Source organism: Bufo gargarizans, chromosome 4 (genome assembly GCF_014858855.1).
Source record: "Bufo gargarizans isolate SCDJY-AF-19 chromosome 4, ASM1485885v1, whole genome shotgun sequence".
NCBI lineage: Eukaryota > Metazoa > Chordata > Amphibia > Anura > Bufonidae > Bufo > Bufo gargarizans.
The window spans coordinates 37,183,605-37,209,111 of NC_058083.1; the positions used below are offsets into that span (position 1 = coordinate 37,183,605).

Sequence of the window (25,507 nt, forward strand, 5' to 3'; positions counted from 1 at the left end):
TCAGTTTTTGCTCCTGACAACCTGCAAAAGTCCAGGTATGTAATCACTGATAATGCCAAATATTACCCACATATTCCTCCAACTGCATGTATGACGGCCCTAATGTCAAAGCTCCTGGAGTGCATGTTACTAGCCCCCTATTGCCCTGCTTCCCTGGACTTTATAGGGATCATGCTGTAGGTAGCATCAGAGGGAAAGCAGCTCAGGTTACAATAGCAGAAAGACTATTAAAACAAATGTAATTGCAGGGCTCTTTTCTCTCTGGTTAGCTGGATGGGAGAGGATACACACTGCTCTGGGGTAGTGGGGGAGGTTATCTGCATTCTGATTGGTCCTGCTAGTTCATGTGAGGAGAGCAAGGGCTTCTGGGAAGTGAGGGAAATACAGGATGGCCTCAAGGACAGGGCAAACACCACCACAGGAAGTGCAGCAGAGGCCATCTTAGGAAGATGCGGAAATAGAGGCACAGAGAAATAGTGATGGGAAGTTCGGATCTTTTAGGTGAATCGGTTCATTTGAATCAGCTCATTCAAATGAACCGATTCATGAATCAAGTCTTCGGTTCGCTTGGTGAGTCAGACTGCTGAGCTGACTCGCAAGTGAACTGAAGACTCTAGGTGCCGGTGCGCATGTGAACTGAAGACTCAGTGCAGTCGGCTCTTCAGCTCTCTGAACTCTGATTAGTATTGAGTGAGTATCTCACTGTGATTTTGTAGTAAAGAGATCAATCATGTTAATGCTCCGTGCTTCTTCTGTCCGCAGCGAGGTGTGTATTAGGCTTTGTTCACATCTGTGCTGGTGACGTTCGCTGTTCTGCCGTCATAGGAGCACTACAACGAAAATCGCCATAGTTACGGTTGGCGCTTCATGGACAACAACACCTGATGGATCCCGCTGACCATGATGAGATCTGATAGGTTTCCATCTGCCAGGCTATAAAATTGTGTCCAGCATTTGTTACCTGATCTGTTAGTGAGGCCCCAACACAGAAGTGATCAAAGCCTTATATGTCCAACAGCATCATTATGTTCTGCAGCAGCTGAGGTGTGTATTAGGAAGTTTTGCAGCGGCTGAGGTGTGTAATAGGAGGTTCTGCAGCAGCTGAGGTGTGTATTAGCAGGTTCTGCAGCGGCTGAGGTGTGTATTACGAGGTTCTGCAGCAGCTGAGGTGTGTATTAGCAGGTTCTGCAGCGGCTGAGGTGTGTATTATGAAGTTCTGCAGCGGCTGAGGTGTGTATTAGGAGGTTCTGCAGCAGCTGAGGTGTGTATTAGCAGGTTCTGCAGCAGCTGAGGTGTGTATTAGGTGGTTCTGCAGCGGCTGAGGTGTGTATTAGGAGGTTCTGCAGCGGCTGAGGTGTGTATTAGGTGGTTCTGCAGCAGCTGAGATGTGTATTAGGTGGTTCTGCAGCAGCTGAGATGTGTATTAGGTGGTTCTGCAGCAGCTGAGGTGTATATTAGAAGGTTCTGCAGCAGCTGAGTTGTGTATTAGGAAGTTTTGCAGCGGCTGAGGTGTGTATTAGGAGGTTCTGCAGCAGCTGAGGTGTGTATTAGCAGGTTCTGCAGCGGATGAGGTGTGTATTACGAGGGTCTGCAGCAGCTGAGGTGTGTATTAGCAGGTTCTGCAGCGGCTGAGGTTTGTATTATTAAGTTCTGCAGCGGCTGAGGTTTGTATTATTAAGTTCTGCAGCGGCTGAGGTGTGTATTAGCAGGTTCTGCAGCGGATGAGGTGTGTATTACGAGGGTCTGCAGCAGCTGAGATGTGTATTAGCAGGTTCTGCAGCGGCTGAGGTGTGTGTTAGGTGGTTCTGCAGCAGCTGAGATGTGTATTAGGAGGGTCTGCAGCAGCTGAGGTGTGTATTAGCAGGTTCTGCAGCGGCTGAGGTGTGTATTAGCAGGTTCTGCAGCGGCTGAGGTGTGTATTAGCAGGTTCTGCAGCGGCTGAGGTGTGTATTAGGTGGTTCTACAGCAGCTGAGATGTGTATTAGGAGGGTCTGCAGCAGCTGAGGTGTGTATTATGAAGTTCTGCAGCGGCTGAGGTGTGTATTAGGAAGTTCTGCAGCGGCTGAGGTGTGTATTAGCAGGTTCTGCAGCGGCTGAGGTGTGTATTAGCAGGTTCTGCAGCGGCTGAGGTGTGTATTAGCAGGTTCTGCATTGGCTGAGGTGTGTATTATGAAGTTCTGCAGCGGCTGAGGTGTGTATTAGGAGGGTCTACAGCAGCTGAGGTGTGTATTAGGAGGGTCTGCAGCAGATGAGGTGTGTATTAGGAAGTTCTGCAGCAGATGAGGTGTGTATTAGGAAGTTCTGCAGCAGCTGAGGTGTGGCTCAGTGATTAGCATTCGTGCCTTGCAGTGCTGAGTACTGAGGTCCTAGGTTCGAATCCGACTAAGAACAACATGTGCATGGAGTTTGTATGTTCTCCCCGTGTTTGCGTGGGTTTCCTCCTGGTACTCTGGTTTCCTCCCACACTCCAAAGACATAATGACAAGGACCTTAGATTGTGAGCCCCATTGGGGACAGTTGGATGCTAATGTTGGCTTTGAACCTAGGATCCCAGCACTCAACACTGCAAGGCACGAATGCTAATCACTGAGCCACCGTGTGCTGCAAAGCGCTGCGGAATATAGTAGCGCTATATAAGTGCATAAAATAACTAAATGGGGGAAGGATGGCACATTATATAAAGTAGCAGCAGTGGGCACAGCCTAAAGTGTATTTGACAAAAAGACAGGGAGTACTACTACTACTATCATTGTTGGCTATATAACACTATTGGGAAAAAAATCCTACCGTGATATACTTACAACTATGCCTTTGCTGCTATATGCGATACTACTTATAATATCAATTCAGTAAAAAGAAACTTTATTGCAACCAAAAATCCTGCCCCTGCCCTCCTGCCTTGTACACTGCCAAACATCCATCTTCAAGGGCACCCCAACTACCACTAGGAAGGAGCTCCAATACCAGGATGCCAGGTAGTGCCTCAATGGAAGAAAGGGTGCGCCCTCCATTTTCTACACAACCCGAGGAGAGCCAGGGTGAGAGCTGCCACTGTGAGCTGTGAGTACTACTACCACCATCATAGCCACTAGCACTCTTCTCAACCGCTGTACATATGATGGGGGGGGGGGGGGGTGTGCGCATACATAATACAATCTTCCAACAACACATTGGAAATTATCAGCAATTATTAGAACATATTCCTTTCACATAGAGGAACATTTAAAATATTTTTATGTTCAAACTGAATATAGTGGTAAATTCTGGAATAACCAGCTTTAAAGCTGTACAATTCGTACTGATACGAACAAATTTTCAACCGTCTGTTGGGCAAAAGATCTACAAGGTTACCAATCCAATGGATTCAGAGTCAAACCAACTTGCTCCACCACCATCCACAAAGTATCTAAATAACTTTTGGGCAGCTCCAGTACAAATGGATTAGGGACGGGTGGTGTCATTGTGTTGACATTTTGGGCAGTCACTTGAATCCCTTAATCCCATACAATGATGGCCAGTTCGCATTGTTCGCCCTCAACATATGCGGGCTGCCATCTTTTTTTAGAAGTCTGGCGAGGCACAGATAAGCCCCTACCTGTGCCTGTGCCTCGAGCCGGTCTGAAAACAAATGCGGTCATCGGGAGCAGGCAGTTCCGAGAACAGCCCGATGAAGGCCCCCGGTGGCTGTTCTCGGAACTGCCTGCTCCCGCTGACCGCACTTGTTTTCAGACTGGCTCGCGCACAGGCATAAGTAAGGGCTTACCTGTGCCTCGCCGGACTTGTGAAAAAAGATGGCAGCCTGCATATGTTCGCGGGTGAACAATTCGAACTGGCCATCACTGATCCCATAATGGAAGACAGCTTGGGCGAGAGAAGTCATCAATTTAGTATAAACTATTGTGCTATAGGATGAGAGTAATTACAAGTTGATGTCTACATTGTCTTAAAAACACCATCCCACCGTAGATCATCCCTGTTCCCGAAGTCCTCCTCCCACTGTGCACATGTGGGCAAATTTGCTCCCTCTACAAAAGGTTTCATCACTCATTTAAGTTTAGAAGTTTATCTTTTTATGGTCTCAGAATTATTTATACAATCAAAAAAAATAATCCAATTCCAACCACCCTAACCAGGGTTTTTCAGGTATGGAATCTGATTAAGGCCTCATGCACACAGTTGTTGTGCATCCGTTCCGTGCATTGGGGACCGCACCGTAAAAAAATAGAACATGCTCAATCTTTTGGGCGGTGGGGAAGCACGGACAGAAACACCACGGAAGCACTCCGTAGCGCCTTCGTTCCGCCCCCACAGCTCAAGTGAATGGCTCTGCATCCGTGAAGCGGGGAGCACGCAGCCGTTGCCCGCTGTTTGCGGGCCGCAATACAGTCATGGCCGGCAATAGCCGTGTGCATGAGGCCTAAATCTGAATTAGAAGAGGGAGAGAGACTATATTTTAAGGAGCATCCTTGCTTTATCTAAGGAGACATCTTGTAGTTTGACTGGCTAAAAGTTTCTATGTTTCGTTTCAGAACTGACGGAATCATGTTCGCTATTGACCCGGTCACAGCTCTTCTTGTGATTTTATTTTGCCTATTTTTAATAAAAATTCTCTATGAGCCGAAGGATAATCTTTTCAAAAACTTCCCACCTGGACCCAAGCCCTTACCGATCATTGGAAACATGCACCTATTAAACCTGAAGAGGCCGTACAACACTTTTATAGAGGTACTATAACACTTCGGGGGTCACTTACTAATCTGAAATATGCATAAATTAGGCATATATTTTAGGCACAGATGGCAAGGCAGCAGTTGGTTGCGCTGCTATCTGTGACTTCTCCCCGCTCACGCAAAATCTAAAATTGTGGGCATGATGTGGTCAGGGAAGGGAATGGGCCAGCAGCCCTGACTCATTTTTTTTTTTTATTTACTATGCCTGTTTTAGGTGCAGAAAATGGTATAAATGTAAGACAGCAAGGAAGCTGCCTTATATTTAGAACTGGCGCTAGATACGCCGACGTTATGGAGAGGCCTGTGCCCCTTCATAACTTTGGTGGATCCACCACCAGCTATGGGGATTTATTAATACCGGCATCTAAAACACTGGTCCTAATAAATGTGCCCTTAAGGCCTCTTTCACACTACCATATTTTTTTTTTCCGTTTTGCAGGCCGTTTTTTGCATTTCATATACGGATCGTATATGAAATGCAAAAAACGGCCCGCAAAACGGATGGTTCCTCAAAATAAACGGAATGTACTCCGTATGCATTCCGTTTCCGTATTTCCGTTTTTCCGTTTTGTTGAAAGGAAGAACATGTCCTATTATTGCCCGCAAATCACGTTCCGTGGTTCCATTCAAGTCAATGGGTCCGCAAAAAAAACGGAACACACACGGAAATGCATCCGTATGTCTTCCGTATCCGTTCCGTTTTTGCGGAACCATCTATTGAAAATGTTATGCCCAGCCCAATTTTTTCAATGTAATTACTGTATACGCCATATACGGAAAAACGGAATGGAAACGGAAACACAATGGAAACAAAAAAAAACTAACAACGAATCCGTGAAAAACGGACCGCAAAACACTGAAATAGCCATACGGTTGTGTGAAAGAGGCCTTATATGCACAAAAATAGCAACTCCCTAATGCACTTTTTGAACTTACAGGTTGCAAAAAAATGTCACTGCCAAATGCATATTTTCAAGGTTTACTTATTTTTAATTCGCTGAATAGACCCCTACCCCCTCGATGTAGTACAGATATTTATGTCCTGTACATACAGATGTAGTAGAGTTAACACAAATGCTTTATGAGACATGTTATCTAAGAGTACTTTCACACTAGCGTTAAAGTTTTCCGGTATTGAGTTCCATCCTGGGGGCTCAATACCGGGGGAAAAAAACGGATCAGTTTGGTCCTAATGCATTCTGAATGGAAAGCAATCCGTTCAGTATGCATCAGGATGTTTTCCGTTCCTTCCCTTTTACGATATTTGGCCGGAGAAAATACCGCAGCATGCTTCGGTATTTTCTCCGGCCAAAATTCTGGAACACTTGCCGGCATTAATTTACATTGAAATGTATTAATGCCTGATCTGGTACCAAAATTGCCGCATTGACGAATCCGTTTTTCCAGTCTGCGCATACGCAGACCTTCAGAAATGTAAAAGAAATAAAAAAAACCTGTTTTTCCGGATGACACTGGAGAGACGGATCTTGTATTTCAATGCATTTGTCAGCCGGATCCGGAAAGAAATGGTATCCGTTTGCATATGGATTTCCAGATGCTGCAGGCAGTTCCGGAATCCAACAACGCTAGTGTGAAAGTAGCCTTAACTAAATGCGTTAAGCAAACACCTTCAATTGCTTTTCAATGGCTTTTGTTTCAAGATAACGCGAAGAGTTAAGAGTTTGTGTGTTAACCCTGCTCCTTTCCGCCTCACAGCTTTCTAAGACGTATGGCCCCGTGTTCAGCGTACAGATAGGAAGCCAGAAGATGGTTTTACTCTGCGGATACGAGACTGTGAAGGACGCTCTTGTCAACTATGCAGAAGAATTTTCGGAACGACCATATGTCCCTATATTTCATGATATAGCGAAGGGCAATGGTAAACTTTATTTTTGGTCTTTAATATTTTCACTGTCAACCACCTAAAATGAACCAGCCTGCATGCCAGCCACTGCCGAGACGACTATGCAGGATCATGGTCAATCGGGAAAGAGAAAGAGGGGCTGGCAGATGAAAAAGGAGGGGTGAGGGTTAGAGCCCTAACAGAGTGGCTTGGGCCCTCCCTTTTTTTTTAGCCTTTTTTTTAACGTCATTTCAGGAAAAATATATTTGTTACACGAAGCGAAGTGCAATGAAATTCGGCTTCGTAGCTAATCAAATTTTTCCTGAAATTCAAATTTAAGTCAGTTTGTTTGGCTTTAATTTGCTCGACACTCCATAGGGCCATGGCCTCCTGTGGCTCGATATATCTGCTATCGGTTAAGCCAGAAACAGGCCTAGATGATAGCTGATGTACATTTGAACTTCCTGGAAATGCACCAAAAGAGGCCTGTGCCTTTTTAATACATTTTGTCCACTCTGTGCTGACAGACTTTATACTAAGGCTACTTTCACACTAGCGTTTTTCTTTTCCGGAGCTGAGTTCCGTCCTAGGGGCTCAAATCCGGAAAAGAACTGATCAGTTTTATCCTAATGCATTCTGAATGGAGAGTCCATCCCTCAGGATGCATCAGGATGTCTTCTGTTCAGTCTTTTTGACTGATCAGGTTTTTCAGAAAAACGTAGCATGTTGTATTTTTACCTCCGGCCAAAAATCCTGAACACTTTGACTGAACGCCTGATCAGGCTTTTTTCCCATTGACTTGCATTAACGCCGAATCCGGCGCCGTGTGTTCAGTCAAAACGGATCCGGCTTTTGCATGTTAAACCCGAAAAAAAAGTTAAAGTCCATAAATGGCGGATCCGTTTTTTCCAATGCATTTTTCCATTGTGATCGAAAGCCTGATCAGGATTCAAATGTAATCAGTTTTCACACTTTTTTCCGGATCCGGCGGGCAGTTCCGGTGTCGGAATTGAACGCCGGATTCAAACAACGCTAGTGTGAAAGTAGCCTAAGACTGGTGTTTATCATGCCAGCATTAGTATACCTGCTTCAGTATATTTCGTGCATTTAGTCCACTGTTTGATCATTCAATATGTGTCCCAAGATCTTCCCATGACCTATCCTGAGGATAGACCATCAATATGAAAATCGTGGAAAACCCCTTTAAGAATGACTATATTCAGAAGATTTGTATTCCATTGTGTATATGATAACTACAGTACAGTTCTGCACACAATCAGGGTCTGACTGGCCCACCAGTCTACCAGAGGATGCTTTGGTGGGCCCAGGCTCTGATACCATAATGGGCCACAGAGATCCGGAAGAAAACAAAATGGCTACCAATCATTTGCCACAAGGGTTTATTCTTTTGATTCAAAGCCTATTAAACTTTATTGCGGATATTGGGTTTGTACCGCAAGAATCATTTTCTCTGGTGGGCACCTAGAACCCCAGTCTGACACTGCATGCAATAAACCATTTGTCCCTCTTTAGATGGAGATTAGGTTAGACTGTATGTATGGAGTTGTTGTCTGGTCACGCTACAGTATGTCGTTACTATGTGGTACTATGCATTTATTTACTCCCCTAATATTTGGCACTGCCACTCAGACACTGTGCAGTATTATGTTGGACCCATTCATTCTCGATGGGGCCGGAAGAGATGTGGACAGCACACAGTGTGCTGTCTGCATTTCCAGAGCGTGGCCACATTCTTCCTGTCCACGGCCCCTGAAAAATATAGAACATGTTCTCTTCTTGTCTGCAATTGCTGACAAGAATAGGCAGTTCTTTGGGTGTGTCGGCCGCGTGTATTGCAGATCCGCAATACACTACGGACATGTGAATGAACCCTTATTTGGTTTTACTGGGGTGGTAGTTTGTGCTGTACTGTGATGTTGCTGGCCCTGCCTACTTGTGTTGCTCCGCCTTCTGTCAGTTCAGACTTGACCACTTTGGGGCCACTTTTAACTTTTTTTATTCAGGGCCACTTTAAGTTCCCAACACTGTCTAGTGTATCAAACCTTTTGAAGAGTTTCCTCACGATGATTGTTAAAAAACATGACATATTAAAAAACAACCTAAAGACAAAATAACTTTTTTTTTTACTTTTTCTTCTGCGACATGAGATTTCAAGGACATTTGATGAAGCACCAAGTCATTGATGAAAGGTATGAGCATGTTCATTGGAGAATTATTTTCAATGCTGAAATGTATGAGACTTTACATACAGATTACATACTAAACCATAACTGAACCATCATACTAATATTCCTATTATGTGTAGAGATGAGCAAAACATGAGGAAACAAATTTAAAAAATCTGCCACAGTTTTACTTCTTTTTTTTTTTTATGGTAGTCACTATGCAGTAAAACTGACTTAAATCGGACATTTTCTTTCCATTCACTATATGGGCTAACTTTTTTTATATTGTAATAGTATGTAGATTTTCACACGTGGCAATGATCATGATGTTATTATTTTAATTGTTTATTTGTTTTGATTTGGGGGGGAAGGGGGTCATTTCAATTTATTTTTTGTTACATCCCCAAGTGCACCACAACTTCCAATCATCAGATTGCAACTTACACAGAATAATAGAAATTGCTCCATTATTCTGTATAGAAATCACTATATCACAGTTCAGTGCTGCCACCTTGAGGCCTGACCTGGGAAATACTAATGATGAGCCTGGAAGCCTAGTACAGGCTTCTGGCTCATTATTAGAACAGGGTGCTTTTCCTGATCTCTGCCAGGTGAAAGTGCGTCTGAACCAGAAGTGCACGCTTACGGTTTTTAACACTCTCAGATGTCGTGGCCACATTTAACCACGGCATCTGAGTGGATAAATGTCAGCGGTCGGCATTATCGCCGATTGTGGACATTAACCATGGGTGCTTGCTGTATGAAACACTTGGCCCGCTCAGGAGCGAGCACCATCTTTACAAACCCTACATGTGCCGTACATGTATGGCGGACGTTGGGAAGGGGTTAAATTATAACTTCACGGATGCCTGCAGCCACCACTAGGTGGAGGTTAGGTGCTGCTGTGTATCATCATGGTGTTCTAAAGGTGTAGATTTGCTTTAAATAGAGTGCACAGTATGTGACGCCACCAAATGCCTGGGCGGTGTTATTTAGTGTAAATTATGTCAAATTATTAATTTTATATATTGACATTGTCGGACAGTTTCTTTCCAGGTATTCTTTTTTCTGGAGGTGAGAATTGGAAAGTGATGAGAAGATTTACACTTTCAACACTAAGAGATTTTGGGATGGGGAAGAAATCCATTGAAAACAAGATTAATGAAGAAAGTGATTTCCTAGTGAAGACTTTTAAATCATATGGAGGTTAGTGATGTCATCACAAAGAATTATAATGATGCAATCTACGCTCTTAGCATAAGTGCTGAGTGTAAAGGCAAGGTTCCTGAGAAGTCACTGAGATGTCAGAAAGTAGGAATGAGTGAGCCATGGTCCGTGGTAGCGGAATCCATAACGGAATTCTTAGATATCACGAACTTTGTACGCCAAACTTGAAAACACAAGTTGACTCATCCCTAGTCAGAAGATGGGTCCTTGGGGCATGGGCATTACCGTCTCATGGTAGGGAACAGGAGACTTCTGACAACAGACTTGAATTCTTAAGATCACCAAGTTGGAAGACAAAGGGGCATCATTCTTGGAGAAGTGCTGTGTTCTCTTTATACTGGTAATTGATGGTCATCACCGGGTATGGGCCACCAGTGATAACATTTTCTGACATGTCTCATTGAAACCCTGCAGGCCCATTGATCAGCTGTTCTCATCAGCCGCCGGTGCAGAAATAACACAGTGGATGGAGCCAGAAGCAGAAAGCCCCATCTCTTATATACAGTAGCGCTGGGTTTCTGTCGCTCAGACTCTATTCACATGAATGGGAGCTGTGGTGAAGGAACCCAGCATGGCCACTACACAGTGGATGCTGCTGTCTGCTCCTTCTGCTGTGTATTTTCTGGTGGGTGTACTGAGAGTCGTACCCCCACAATCTGATATTGATTGCCTATCTTTCTTTAAAACCCAGACAACAGCCTTTAAGACCGTAAAAATTGCATGTATATGTAATGTGCAATGGGGAACTAATTTGTGAGGGCGAAGGCACCTGGTGCTGTCCAGCCAATGAATCTGTATGTGGATTACCGCTAATTGTGCCATGTTGCACCAAATTTTTCCATGTGAGCTTTAGAGATGTCGCGAACGCGGATCTCGACAAATGTTCGCGAACGGGCGAACCGCCATAGACTTGGCGAATTTTAAAGCCCACAGGGACTCTTTCTGGCCACAATAGTGATGGAAAGGTTGTTTCAAGGGGACTAACACCTGGACTGTGGCATGCCGGAGGGGGATCCATGGCAAAACTCCCATGGAAAATTACGTAGTTGACGCAGAGTGTGGTAAGTTGAATTCGCAATGCGATTTAACATAACCTGCATTAATTGCATTGCGATTACAACTTAGATCTGAGTTCCTAATGGTTGTATTGCTAGAATTGACAATGAATATAGCACTATATTCTCAATCGTCGTTATATTCTAGCAATACAACCATTAGGAACCCAGCAGCTCTAAGTTGAATTCGCAATGCGATTAATATAACCTGTATTAATCGCATTGCGATTACAACTTAGTCAAATTTGTGAGACTGCAGCTTCAGGATGAATCTAAGATGGATGCTGTCCTTGCTTTTTGATAGGAGGTGGGAGGGTCTGGGAGGGAGGGTCTGCTGCTGATTGGCTGGAATGTGTCTGCTGACTGTGAGGTACAGGGTCAAAGTTTTCTCAATGATGACGTATAGGGGGCGGACCGAACATCGCATATGTTCGCCCGCCGCGGCGAACACGAACAAGCTATGTTCGCCGGGAACTGTTCGCCGGCGAATAGTTCGGGACATCTCTAGTGAGCTTCCCGTGCCTCAGTCCCCTTGTGTGGGTGTCCTGAGAATAATTTATTCTCTGTCTCCAATTCCCAGGTAAACCATTTGCAGATCCTGTGATCCTAAATGCAGCTGTCGCCAATATCATTGTCTCCATAATGCTTGGTCATCGCTTTGACTACAATGATCCAGTGTTTTTAAGGCTAATGGGTTTTATAAATGAGAACATAAGGCTGATGGGATCCCCGATGGTCATGGTAAGTTCTTGTACCCTTAACCATTCGTATACGTATTCACTGTGGTATAAATATGAGCAGAAAATATAATGACACTACTTGGCTGCTTAAATTTTTTACAAAATGAATTTCTGTACTGGATGTTTCAAGAAGTATTTAAAAGGGGTTGATAAAGATTGGAAAAAAAACCTAATGATTTTTCTCTTTGAAAAAGAGCGCCACTATTGTTCAATGGCTGTGTCTGGCATTGCAACTTATACTTCATTTGTCCCTACCCTGGTTTTGAGACGCAGTGCTATGGTAGCCGTGATGTTGCCCTAAGACCAAGACAGGGCACCTCTTAATGTGGCTTGTCCTTGTCTCCTAAGTACTATCCAGATGCAGTAAATTGCAATGACCTACAGTATGCAGCACTCTCACCTTTTGAGGAATGATCTTCCATGGAGCAGATGTTGGAAAGGCACTCTGAAAATTGGTTGAATGGTAAATGCTATATTGTCACACAGGTGTAGAAATGAGCATACACATTAGATAAACGACAGACAAACTCCAGGTGTCAGGAGGAGGGCAGACTGGGCTTTCACGGACCGTGCTTCCGTGGTTTAACTGAAGTTTGGCCCGGCCAGGGAAAGATGGCACAAGGGGAACAGAGACGATGCCACAAGGGGGGGAGATGATGGCACAAGGGGGGAGAGATGATGGCACAAGGGGGAGTGGAGCTGAAGACACAGGGGTGGGGGAGAGCTGAAGGCACCGGGTGGGGAAGAGCTGAAGGCACTGGGGTGGGGGAGAGCTGATGGCACTGGGGTGGGGGAGAGCTGATGGCACTGGGGTGGGGGAGAGCTGGTGGCACTGGGGTGGGGGAGAGCTGATGGCACTGGCGTGGGGGAGAGCTGATGGCACTGGGGTGGGGGAGAGCTGATGGCACTGGGGTGGGGGAGAGCTGATGGCACTGGGGTGGGGGAGAGCTGATGGCACTGGGGTGGGGGAGAGCTGATGGCACTGGGGTGGGGGAAAGGTGATGGCACTGGGGTGGGGGAAAGCTGATGACACTGGTTTGGGGGAGAGCTGATGGCACTGGGGTGGGGGAGAGCTGATGGCACTGGGGTGGGGGGGGAGCTGATGGCACTGGGGTGGGAGAAAGCTGATGGCACTGGGGTGGGAGAGAGCTGATGGACCCGGTTTTAGTCGAGCTGAAGGAACTGGGGTGGGAGAGAGCTGAAGGCACTGCGGGAACGGAGATTATGGCATGGGGGGAGCTGATGGCACTGGGGGGAGAGTTGAGCTGATGGCACTGGGGGGAACTGATGCACTTTGGCTGATCACACAGGGGGAACGAAGGGTGTTGAGGACTGATGGCAGGGGGTCTTATGAGTTTTTATAAAGGAAAACAGTCTATTAATTCATTTTTTCTTTAAGAGTACTCTATTGCTAAAATAATTGTTAGCTGCAGCCCTAGCTAGATCTTTCTTCCTCCCTTTTGAAATAATCATATAAACTTTGCCAATCCATATGTGCATATCATATTCATGGGGAAGTTGAACTCCATATTATGTGTATGGTCTGCCTAAGTATCTCCATAGTTGCCAGCTGCCCCTTGTTGTGACTGATACAATACATTGCAATATATATATATATATCATTCTGTAATTGATCTATGTGACACAATGCATTCTTAGGGCAGGAATATTGCACTCATGATTCGATGAGCAGCTTCAGCCAACAAGCCAATGTAGGTGGACACAACACATTTCTAAGGAACAGAACTTTACTCCTCCTTGGCCAACAAGGGTAGTGGTTCTAAACTGTGGCACTGAGCTTGTGGTTATAGTTACAATTGGTGTACAACTTGATGGTTACCAAGTTTGGCACACAGTTTAGGAATTGCAGTCTCTAATATGCACACAGCTTAAAAGTTACAGTCTCTATGAGTAAAAAGCTTAGTGGATACAGCCCCTTATGGGCACTCTACTTGGTAGCTCAAGTAATGGCACAAAACTTGATGGTTGTAGTCTCTGTCACAGAACAATTCACATTACAACATTCATACAGGGCGTCCATGGGCCCAGTAATGGCCCAGTCTCTGGTCACTACCAACTGCACTCCGTACAGAATCACTCTGGAAGCGGTCCGCAATCATTTGTGGGAAACAAAGGGCCTTCTTTACTGGTCATAGAGCACTTTCACTTGGGCAGAACCAACAATATGGGGTGAGTTCAAGGATCTGGAAGTGTCCATCTCCTTAGCAGAATACTTAGGGTCTTTTCCTTTGCAGCCGTGAATGATGACAGTAACCAACTCCTATCTACAGATCCTTTGGTATCAAAACAGTGTCAGTTCCATGTGGACTTGTCTGGCACCTGACAAGCTCTCTCTATCACACACTGTAGTGGCTACAAGAACCAGAAGGTGCACAAACAAACCTCATATGTAGTCTGACACCGCCATAGCATAGAGTCCATATAGCATGACACTAATGCCTGTATACACATCACCAAAGACCATGCCAGCCCACCAGGACCTCAGTACACAATGCAAATTTCGCACCTCGGTACATGCTAAATACATAGTACCTGTAATATAAAGACATGTTAACAATACATTAAAGGGGTTATCCCACTAAGCGTTTTCATACTTACCTGCTGCCGCCGCGCGTTCACTTCCTGGATTCTGGCTGGGGGCGGGCTTCATCTTGATTGAAGTCTTCTCCCGGCCGTGCCGCGCGCTGGACTGAATGCGCACGCCGCCGCGCATGCGCAATGGTGACTTATTCCTACAGAGCCGGCGTGCGCGTTCGCAGCTCTGTACTATTCTGGTTGGGAAGAAGTCACTGTCGCGCATGCGCGGCAGCGTGCGCGTTCAGAACAGCGAGCGGACCGGCCGGGAGAAAAGGAGTCGTCTTCTGGGCAAGCGCGACCTTCCGGCTTTTGGAGGAGAACAATGGTCGTAACCAGGGGAGACCGAGTCACAACAATAAGGTAAGTGGGTATGAATTTTATCCTAATCGGTGGGGATTTGTTAATAAAGTATATTTACAAAAATGATCACTGTCAAATCATTAACAGATTTAACAGTGATCATTATGATGGGATAACCCCTTTAATTAACAATGTTATGACACAAATGACGGGTGTCCATGGATCAAGAGTACAACCTAAGGGTCAGCTCCAGCGCACTATTTTGTAATAAGTGCTAAGCAGTAGTGTTTGTTGACTGTTGAGCGCGAATATAGGCATTTAGAGAATTTGCGAAGATCAAGAATATAGTGCTATATCTTCGTAATCGAGAATATTTTAGATTTTTTTTAAATCATTAAATACACCTATAATCTGTTTTCAATTATTGTATATAACTTCTCTTTATCCTTATTATGCTATTTATCATCCATATATTTATTTTTTACTTATCATTAAAGGGAACCTGTCACCGGGATTTTGTCTATAGAGCTGAGGACATGGGTTGCTAGATGGCCGCTAGCACATCCGCAATACCCAGTCCCCATAGCTCTGTGTGCTTTTATTGTGTAAAAAACCTGATTTGATACATATGCAAATTAACCTGAGATGAGTCCTGTCCCTGACTCATCTCACATACAGGACTGATCTCAGGTTCATTTGCATATGTATCAAATCGGGTTTTTTCACACAATAAAAGCACACAGAGCTATGGGGACTGGGTATTGCGGATGTGGTAGCGGCCCTCTAGCAACCCATGTCCTCAGCTCTATACCCAAAATCCCAGTGACAGGTTCCCTTTAATAAACTTTTATTATAAGTATTTTCCTACCTATCATTAATTTTATTTTAATTTTTTATAAATCATTATCTATAACATACAATAGACAACATATAGCAAAAAATCACACAAAGGCAGTATGCCAAAAGCCAGGTATGTGCAAGCCAACAATCTATCCATCCATAAGACCGATACAGTCAGCATACCTTACAATGGCAGCCTTGTGTGCAATGAGACATTCAAGCCCAGCTCTCATCTGACTGAGAACTGATAAGGGTACTTTCACACTAGCGGCAGTTGAACAACCTGTCACATCCAGACTGCCTCTCAGTCTCCATTGACTATAATGGGGGCGGAGATCCGGCGGCAGCCGGACTAAAAGTGACAGTCCAGGGTCACACGTGAACTAGCGGCAGGGCGGATCTGGCACGCTGTTCACCTTCTGGAGTCCCCACCGCTAGTGTGAAACTAGCCTAAGGCCTTATGCACACGGCTGTTGTCTGGGTCCGCATCCAAGCCGCTGTTTTTGCAGCTCGGATGCGGACCGATTCACTTCAATGGGGCCGCAAAAGATGCAGACAGCACTCCGTGTGCTGTCCGCATCCGTTGCTCCATTCCGTGGCCCCGCAAAAGAAATAGAACATGTCCTATTCTTTTCTGTTTTGCGGACAAGAATAGGCATTTCTACAATGGGCCGCTTGTTCCGTTCCGTTCCGTTCCGTTCCGCAAATTGTGGAAGGCACCACAAAAACAGGAATGGTCTTGTGCATGAGGCCTAAGCCTCAAAGTTGCTTCATTTGCGTTTGATGGCTTGGGGGACCTGCACATCTAGATTATTAGAATTAGGGAGACAAAAATAGATTTTTTTTGGGGGGGGTGACAGCTCTTCTCTCACTGCTTAGGAGGGCTGCATAACACATTTCAGTTTTCTAATTGTCCTAATATTATATTCAATAACCTTTCTATATTGTTTTGTCTTGTTAACTCATTTTCATAAACATGGTCACATGGGAAAGACATGCAAATAGTGTTTCAACTGAAAAAAAACCAAAAAAAAAAATTGGCAGATTCCGCTAATTTGCATGTCATTCCCATGCCATCAAACTCAAACCAAGCTATACTGGCTACATACTGGTTCTCAGTCAGATGAGAGCTGGTCTTGAATGTCTCATTGCACACAAGGCTGCCATTATAAGGTAAGCTGACTGTATCTGTCTCATAGATAGGTTGCTGGCTGGCACATACCTGGCTTTTGGTATATAGCCTTTGTGTGATTGTTATAGGTAATTAAATTGTGTGTGCCATACGTGCATATTACATTACCGATTTTTGCAAGCGCGAATATTCAGCTAAAAATTTGCGAATTTGAATATTGCCTATGCCGCTCATCACTACTAAGCTGTAGCACCTCTTAACAAGTCGCTCTGGTAGTGCCCAAGTACTTATTTTCTACTTTTGTAGATGGAACACATTTTGTTCATTTAGACCCTACTCTTGCCCGTTGTTGCACTTGTTGTCAGGCAATGGCTTCACGTGCCCACGTGTCTAGCAACAGAAAAGCATACCGGGAATAACTCATCCTTTATCTTTTCCTCTGCAGTTGTACAATACTTTCAATTCTATATTTCGCTGGTTTCCGGGAAGTCACAAAAAAGTGCAAGAAAATGCTGTAAAAACACAAAAATTTATTAAAGAGACCTTCACAAAGCACAAGGAACGGCTGGACGTAAACGATCAGAGGACTCTTATAGACACGTTTCTTGTCAAGCAGCAAGAGGTACATAATCTACGTGACTTGTTCCTAACACAGGGTAGATCCTAATATTCAGTACATTTAAAAATGCAGGAGATAAGAGATGAGAAAATGATTCTTCAAAGTTCTGCACCAAACCGGGTAGCGCTTCCTTGCATTGCTACTTAGAGAAATGGAGCAGGTCCTCTCATTTAACTCTGCTTGATAGGAATTTTTATGAATCAACTTACTTATCTCTATGAGAGATCCATTGGAATAATAATTTTGTGATGATAAAGTGGATCTTCGACGGCTCCTAACATGTCAGTTTCACTGAATAATTGCTATCGAGTCACATATAGAGCTGATTAATTATTCATCCAATCATTCCTAAACTATAAAAAAAAACGTTGAAAATGTCTCTGACATCATGACCTCATGTAGTCATCGCGGCATTGCTCTGCCTTGGGGGAGTCATGTGTCCTCTCCCTGCTCTCACATCCTTCTCGATCTCGCCTCCCCTCTGCCACATGTCCCCTTTTGTTTCCTGACGTCAGCACCGGCTGATCAAAACCTTGTGCTGGAGCAGAAGATTTCCATGCGCTGCCATAATATAGACATGTGCAGTGGGCGGAGGTGTATACATCTTGACTTCAAGAGCTCACATCTACTAACTCCATAAAAGACAATTACTCTTATACCAAGCAAACTCAATATTACTATCAGTATCCAATCAGTACTACCAATGGCAGACTGTGCAAGGAAACATTCTCACCCCCAGCACTATTATTACATGGGGACTGCAAATAGTTACTAAAACTGACAGTAGAGGTGACAGTTCATCTTTAAAGGGGTTATCCCATCTTAGACAATGGGGGCATATCGCAAGGATATGCCCCCATTGTCTGATAGGTGCGGGTCCCACCTCTGGGACCCGCACCTACAACGAGAATGGAGCCGGGGGGAGTTGTGGCTGGAGGACCCCGGGTTTCCCAGGGTCCGAACACCACCATGCACAGCTCCCCGCCTCTCCCATTAAAGTGAATGGGAGCGCACCGCACATGTGCGGCCAACGCTCCCATTCATTTCTATGGGGCGGACGGAAATAGCCGAGCCAGCGCTCGGCTATTTTCGGCGGCTCCATAGAAATGAACGGAGGGCAGCTGCGCATGCGCAGTGCGCCCTCCTCCACTTTCTCTGCTCCGTTCTCCTTATAGGTGTGGGTCCCAGCGGTGGGACCCGCACCTATCAGACAATGGGGGCATATCCTTGCATATGCCCCCATTGTCTAAGATGGGATAACCCCTTTAATGAAAACGGAATCCAGTGGCAGTTCTACAGCAGATTTTCTTCCATGATCTCCTTTGGGTTGGGGCTACACAGTGATCTTGGCCTCAACACCACTGCATGATCAAAGATCACTGTGTAGCTGTGCTGCCATTGAACTGGATTGGGTTGTAGTGTGACTTGGAATTTGTCCCAACCACGACCTCGGAATCTCAAAAAATCCAGCTATGGCAACTTTGTGAGTCACCCTGTTACCCGATTCTGTCCAATGGCTACATAGAGATCTTTAGTTGTACAATAGTGCCACAACCAAGATCGCGTTGTAACCCAAACCTTATATTACCTTTATCCTCCACCACAAACCTTCCAGAGTCTGCTATAGTGAAACCTCTCCACAGTAAGAGAGTGTCACAACCAGATTTTATTTTCAAATATTTTTTGGGGTTGTCACTTATATAGCTTCTAATGTTATACCTTTAATCTTGACATTGAAGACATCAGGGCCTTCTAAAGTTTTTGAAGTAGTCCATGAAAATCAGGTGATTAGTTACTTTGCAATGATCTCTGTGTCATTTGGATGGCATGGAGTTAATGGACATCATGGACTGATATGATCTAAAAAGCCAGGAAAATCCAAAGTAAGAAAGTTCAATGCATAGCGTGGCAATACTGTGGAAACTCCACAGTGAGGATTCAATCAAGTTGCATTGATTGTAATAGAAATACATACCAAAAAAATGCATAAAGAGTATGAAGTTACTACTTGACATGATCCAAAGTCTTAGACTTGGCCCCAACCTCCCTCACCCCCATTTCTCAAGCTCCCAATCAAAGTACTGCTGCTTGACTTCTATGAAGGAAGCAAGATATTCTTGTACATCTAATATTAACTCCACAGGATAATCCCCTCACAAAGAGAAAATTCAGAACCCAGAGATTATCATACTATACTACATCGTCATCACCTAAGGCTCCCTCCAGGGACTGTGGCAAATACACAGTTGTTAATATGAGAATTTTTCATTATTTTTTTTTTTTATGAGAGCATTATACTAATTATTTCAGGAAAAATCAGAATTTGCATCTTATTATCACAATGAAAATTTAACAATGATCGTCAGTAACCTGTTCGCTGCTGGAATGGACACCACCTCAACCACTCTGCAATGGGGTATACTTCTAATGATGAAATATCCTGAAATTCAAAGTAAGAAGCTACTTGTGGTTGAAATTATTAAGTTTGATTCACCTTTTATTAAAAAAAAATATATATATATATTTTTATTTTTCCAGAATTGATCTATGTCTGATTTAATGGTAAATGTTGCAAAAGACACTTTCTAAATTCTAGACTTCACTTTTTAGCTTGTACTGCATAAACTGGAAACATGTTCAGCATCTCATCAACATTAGGGACATGGATGTAACTCCCAGTGTAGCAGGCAAACCAACTGCTATGGGTCCCCGAGACTAAGGGCGCCCATCTCCACTTATAACTAGGGATGATGGAAGGTAGTAGAGGGAAAATAAATGTCATTCCAAGGAAAGGTGGAAAAGAAACAGGGGGAATAGTATTAGTGTTGAGTGCGAATATTTAAAAAAGCTAATTTTTATCTCGAATATCACAAATATTTTGAATATAGTGCTATACGGTATATTTGTTTTTTTTAATATTCGTCATTTTATTCCATCTGAAGTCATGATTCCGCCCTGCTTCTTGCTTGTGGGCCAATGAATCATTGGCCCACAAGCAACTTAAGCAGGGAGGAATCATGACTTCAGATGGAAAAAGAATTATGAATATTCTATAAAATGTATATATAGCACTATATTCAATATAGTGCTATATATTTGTTTTTTAGAATATTCGTAATTTTTTTCCCATCTGAAGTCATGATTCCTCCCCGCTTAAATTGCTTTTGGGCTAATCACTCATTGACCCACAACAAGAAGCAGGGAGGAATCATGTGTTCAGATGGAAACAATGACGAATATTCGAAAAACTAATATATAGCACTATATTCTATAGTGCTATATATTAGTTTTTGACCCACGCCTGTATTGATTGCGTAATTTTTGCATATTGCGCTATCATTACCATGCAGATTTTCGAGTAAAAAAAAAAGAATGTAGAATATAATGAATATTCGAATTCGCGAATATTCGACAAATATTCGACAAAATATTTGCTAAATATCGCAAATTTGAATATTGCCCCTGCCGCTCATCACTAAATAGTATATGCAGCAACTCAGGGCTCCATGGTAGAGACTAGTGGAAGGATGGTAACTAGGCCCCAAGTTGGTTGCTGCAAGGTCACGGTGATGGCCAGTGTGTTTCAGGGAAACTAATCCCTCTCAGTCCCTAGACCAGTGCAGTGACTATGAGAGGTTCTGCCAGTGATGACAATGGTAGCTGTATTTTGGGGGGTGCCCTTTATGTTGGTGCAGAATGAAATGAGTAATCTGATCAGCTGTTTGAAAAGGCCCCATTCAAGTAAATTTGGTTGAGTTGCATCTAGACCATGTGACCAATGACTGTGAATTCACATGACCTAGGGTAAGCTGTGAGAAGGCTTTGGGATTTCTCAAACAGCTGATAGGCGGAGGTTCCAGCTGTCGGACCCCAATCGTTCAGATGCTCATCACCTATCCAGAGGACAGGTCATCAGAGATTTGGATAACCCCTTGAAGCTAGGGAGTTATGATACTGGTGCTTCCAAGGCTATCTCTTTTGGGCTACCTAGGACATATCAATTCCCTGCCTTTCGGTAGTGAACAATGTAGGCGATGAAGACAGCCCACCTCATCTGCCCTCTCCCTGCTCTGAACAATTCCCACATTATGCCCACTACACTTTCATACTGATGAAGCCGCCCTAAATTAGGGCATTTAAGATACACTCTGGTGTGCAAAATCAATGTACCCCCCCCAGGGGTTAATATCCATGCGTGGCTGAGAGACTAGACACTGACACAGAAGTTGGTCAAAGCAATCTCTAACTTTTAATTACATGGGGGTAAGCGTATATACATTTTCAGAAGAGGGCAGTCCTCACTGAGGCTAAAACATTGTTTCATTGGTCAAAAAGGAAGAAGAGATAAGAGAGAGGAGATAATACACCTGCATCTGCGCACTGGGTCCTACTTTGGAATGTGAACTAATGTAAACATCTGGTTACCATCGCCATTTTGTAATGGAGTTTATTCTAACAAGAATACTGCCTACGTCATATGTGACACTTCAAAGAGGTGCTTCTCTATAGGCAGTGAATAATATATACATATCATCAAGCCATATGATTGGCTTACGCATTCCACCACACTCTATGGGAAACCTCAAAGAAAGATGATAAATCAGACACTTCCCACAGCACAGCTCTTTGCCCCCCTCTCTCTCCTCTCCAGTCTTGAAACAAAGAGGGGTTTGTGTGGGCACTTGGAAGTAGAAAAAGTTAACTCATTACAATCCTAGATATACAAAATATAGAATAAAATTCACACATCTTTAACAATACCATAATGTTGGAAAAATTCATTTAAAAAAAAAAGAAAGTTAAATAAGATGTGCAAAATTTTTCTTCAAATAGAAAAAGTTAATTGATTTGTCAATTTTCATCCTGATTCCAGAAAATGTTCAAAATGAGATAGAAAAAGTAATTGGATCCTCCGAACCTCAGTCAGAGCATCGGAAAAAATTACCTTATACAGATGCCGTCATCCATGAGATTCAAAGATTTGCCAACATAATTCCAACTAATCTGCCTCATGCCACTGCTCAGGATGTCACATTCAAAGGTTATTTCCTGCCGAAAGTAAGTAAAATGTGTCTTATAAATTACAGTCGAAAATTGTGATCAATTGTGAATTGTATAAGAAATTCAATTATACTAATGATGCTATAGCTAGAGATCTAAATCCATAGAATATGCCATACATGCTAGATGGGTGGTGGTGAACCTTTAGGACTCCCACCAGGGCACTGTGTGACTATTCAGGCTTGAACATGGCCCTTTCTATCGAAATGGAATTGAGAAAAAGTCAAGCAAGATTACACACAATAGACAAGACTGCAAACCAGTCACCATGTCTTACTGTGTCCAAAACGTTTTTTTTTTTTTTTGGGGGGAGGGGGGGGGGGGTTTGTTACCTTTTGTACACAATACTTTTATGCATTTAGAATAAAGCATTGATTTTTTTTTTAAGGAGTGCTGGAGAAATCACTGTTTTCTGTATTAGAATTGCCCCTTTGACATCTAAAGAGAGGGGCCAACCTGAATTATCAACAGGGGGTCAGGTTAGGATCCCAGATGCGTGCCCCTACCTATTAACCATTTTTCACATATTCTTTAGGTATACCATAAAAGAGAACAGAAAACAGAAAATAATAATTATAATTGTATTTACGACTTACAATGACAGTTTTTACAGTGTATATTTCAGGCATGTGTTGGTGGTACACTCATTATGAGCATTCTCTTTCAGGGCACATATGTCATGCCCCTATTGACCTCTGTCCTTCGAGATGAGGCCTATTTTAAGAAACCAGATGAGTTTTACCCACAGCATTTCCTTGACTCCAAAGGAAATTTCGTGAAGAATGAAGCCTTTTTGCCTTTTTCTGCAGGTAATTTTGTAAAACTTCCATTGGATAGCAGAAAATTATACAGGAAAGCTTAAGTACATATCCATTGTGTGCCTCTGTGTAAACTTAGAACTTTATCTTCTGGTACTAAAAGTAGATTTTGGGGTGAGATTTATCAAAACTGATGTAACAGAAAACTGGCTTAGTTGCCGAACTTACAAATCAGATTCCACCTTTCATTTTTCAGAGCTCCTTTGGAAAATTAAAGATGTATTCTGATTGGTTGATACTGATTTAGTATGTCCAATTTAAAGTGCCCTCACATGCCAGACACAGTGGCTCCTAGTGCATCCCGCAATGTGCTTTTTTATACAATACCAACTGCAGGGTGTCACCAACTGTTTGTCACAATTTCTCACCTGTTCCAGCCACCATGAGCCAACCAATTTGCAAAGAAGCTCACGTAGACACAATTATTGATAACGTATAACCATATTTCCATAAATCGTGTGCTTTATTCACTACAAAATATGAGCATATATGTAGCCCAGAAATCTCAATTGCAAAATGGTAAGGAAGTGTTTCCCTAGATATGTTCTCCCCTTCGACTGAGATAGTCTACAGTCTTTAACATGTAACTTCGTCTTCATGTGCCCAAGGTCAGGACTAATATGACTCCCGAGAAGAGCCGTTTGTAACAAGACATTTCTGTAAAGGCATATGGACAATCGTATAAAAGTATATGTAACACAGTAAAAACTGAACTTTATGCAAATTTGCATTTGTCTGCTTTCTCTAGGGAAGAGAAGTTGTGCCGGGGAGAACTTGGCTAAAATGGAGCTCTTCTTCTTCTTTACAAGATTACTGCAGAACTTCACATTCCAGGCTCCTTCTGGCACCGAGTTAGATCTAACCCCAGCTGTTGGCTTCACAACACCTCCTGTGCCTCATTTGATTTGTGCCATACCTCGTGCCTAGGGACTCGTTTTTATAGGAAAGCCGTGAATGAGGAAATGAAAAAATGTTCTATTCTAGTTGTTTTGTAGTGAATCTGTACTGCTAACCAATGTTCTCCAGAGACTCAAGGCTGGAGATCGCTGCTGTAGACCATAAGTCTATTAGGGTTCTTAAAGTTAACTATTTTAGATATTCTAGTACAGTGATGGGGAACCTTTTAGAGACAGAGTGCCCAAACTGCAACCCAAAACCCACTTATTTATCGCAAAGTGCCAACACAGCAATTTACCCTGAATACCAATATAGTATATCTTCTATATGCTTTATCATTTAGCTATAATAGCCTGCCTGCACTCAGTGTGCTGCCTGTGCTGGTCATAGTGAGCCCTGCACTGATGAATGGCAGGAAAAGTCAAAGGCATATTGGTACATCAAAGACTTTTTCCAGGGCGTAGGTGCCCACAGAGAGGGCTCTGTCACCCATGTCATAGGTTCGCCACCACTGTGCTAGTGCTTTTAAAAGGAAGGTCTAGGTTATTTTTAATATTATTAATTGTAATTTAACTACTGCATTTTTTTTCCCAGTAGGACACAGCAACTGTATGATTATTGACTCCAGCTCAGTGGCATTGTCCAATGGGAGTCTGAACTCTACTTATGATATCATTAGGGATGAGAAAATCGAGCTTCAGATCATAGGTCTGAGGTCGATTTGTTAAAAATACTTAATTTGTAATGCTGTTTCCATACAGCATTAAAATGTATTTGTTCCGTGTGGGAAAACTTCATCTCGGCCGAAGTTGTGTAAGACTTTGGTGAATAACTTTGGTATTCCTATCTGCATATTTAAAAACATTTTAAAATCAGAATCCGAAGTTGGCTTCGGTACTGGCAGGTCCAATGGTACCAAAGCCCACTTCGGATTCCTATTTTAAATACGCAGAGAGGAATACCGAAGTTTACCAAAGTCTCACGCAACTTCAGCCGAGATGACGTTTTCCTACATGGAACACAAACATTTTAATGCTGTACACAGACAGCATCTATGATCCAAAGCTTGATTAGCTCAACCTTAGGTATCCTCACAGGCTCAGCTGCTCCTTCCATATTCAAGCTACTACATATCAAACAACGAGGCTTCAAATATATTCAGTTAAGGCAGATGCATAATTTGCAACCGCAGAGGCCAAGTGTACAATCTTCTACAGGGCTCCCACATTCCAGGTGCCATTTATATTACTGATGTCTTCTTATATGGACAGTGGCGGCCATACATGTACGGCGGATGTTGGGTCTTTAAAAATGGCACCTGCTCAGCTCCTGTAGGCAGCTGCCTCCTGTGTTATACAGTAAAAACCTTACCTCAGTGTCCATAGTTGGAGACAATTCCAATCAGAAACATTTAACCCCTCAGATACCGTGGTCAACTAAGAACGTAGTATCTGAGCTGTC

The 25,507-nt window shown here is 43.4% G+C and overlaps 1 protein-coding gene across 3 annotated transcripts in view; it reads left to right on the forward strand.

Annotated features, from left to right (window-relative positions):
* Nucleotides 1-24,390, forward strand: part of LOC122935956 (cytochrome P450 2K6-like) — a 48,400-nt gene extending 24,010 nt beyond the window's left edge. For 2 of the 3 annotated variants that reach the window (XM_044291922.1, XM_044291921.1), the window contains exons 2-10: nucleotides 4,530-4,725; nucleotides 6,447-6,609; nucleotides 9,816-9,965; nucleotides 11,622-11,782; nucleotides 17,097-17,273; nucleotides 19,581-19,722; nucleotides 22,144-22,328; nucleotides 22,999-23,140; nucleotides 23,898-24,390. In XM_044291922.1, the coding sequence (XP_044147857.1) occupies nucleotides 4,543-4,725; nucleotides 6,447-6,609; nucleotides 9,816-9,965; nucleotides 11,622-11,782; nucleotides 17,097-17,273; nucleotides 19,581-19,722; nucleotides 22,144-22,328; nucleotides 22,999-23,140; nucleotides 23,898-24,076 (1,482 nt within the window). In that variant the 5' untranslated portion in view covers nucleotides 4,530-4,542 and the 3' untranslated portion in view covers nucleotides 24,077-24,390. Of the gene's footprint in view, nucleotides 1-4,529; nucleotides 4,726-6,446; nucleotides 6,610-7,672; nucleotides 8,784-9,804; nucleotides 9,966-11,621; nucleotides 11,783-17,096; nucleotides 17,274-19,580; nucleotides 19,723-22,143; nucleotides 22,329-22,998; nucleotides 23,141-23,897 lie in introns of those variants that run through there. The other variant, XM_044291924.1, reaches the window with a different exon arrangement.
* Nucleotides 24,391-25,507: the final 1,117 nt, after the last annotated feature.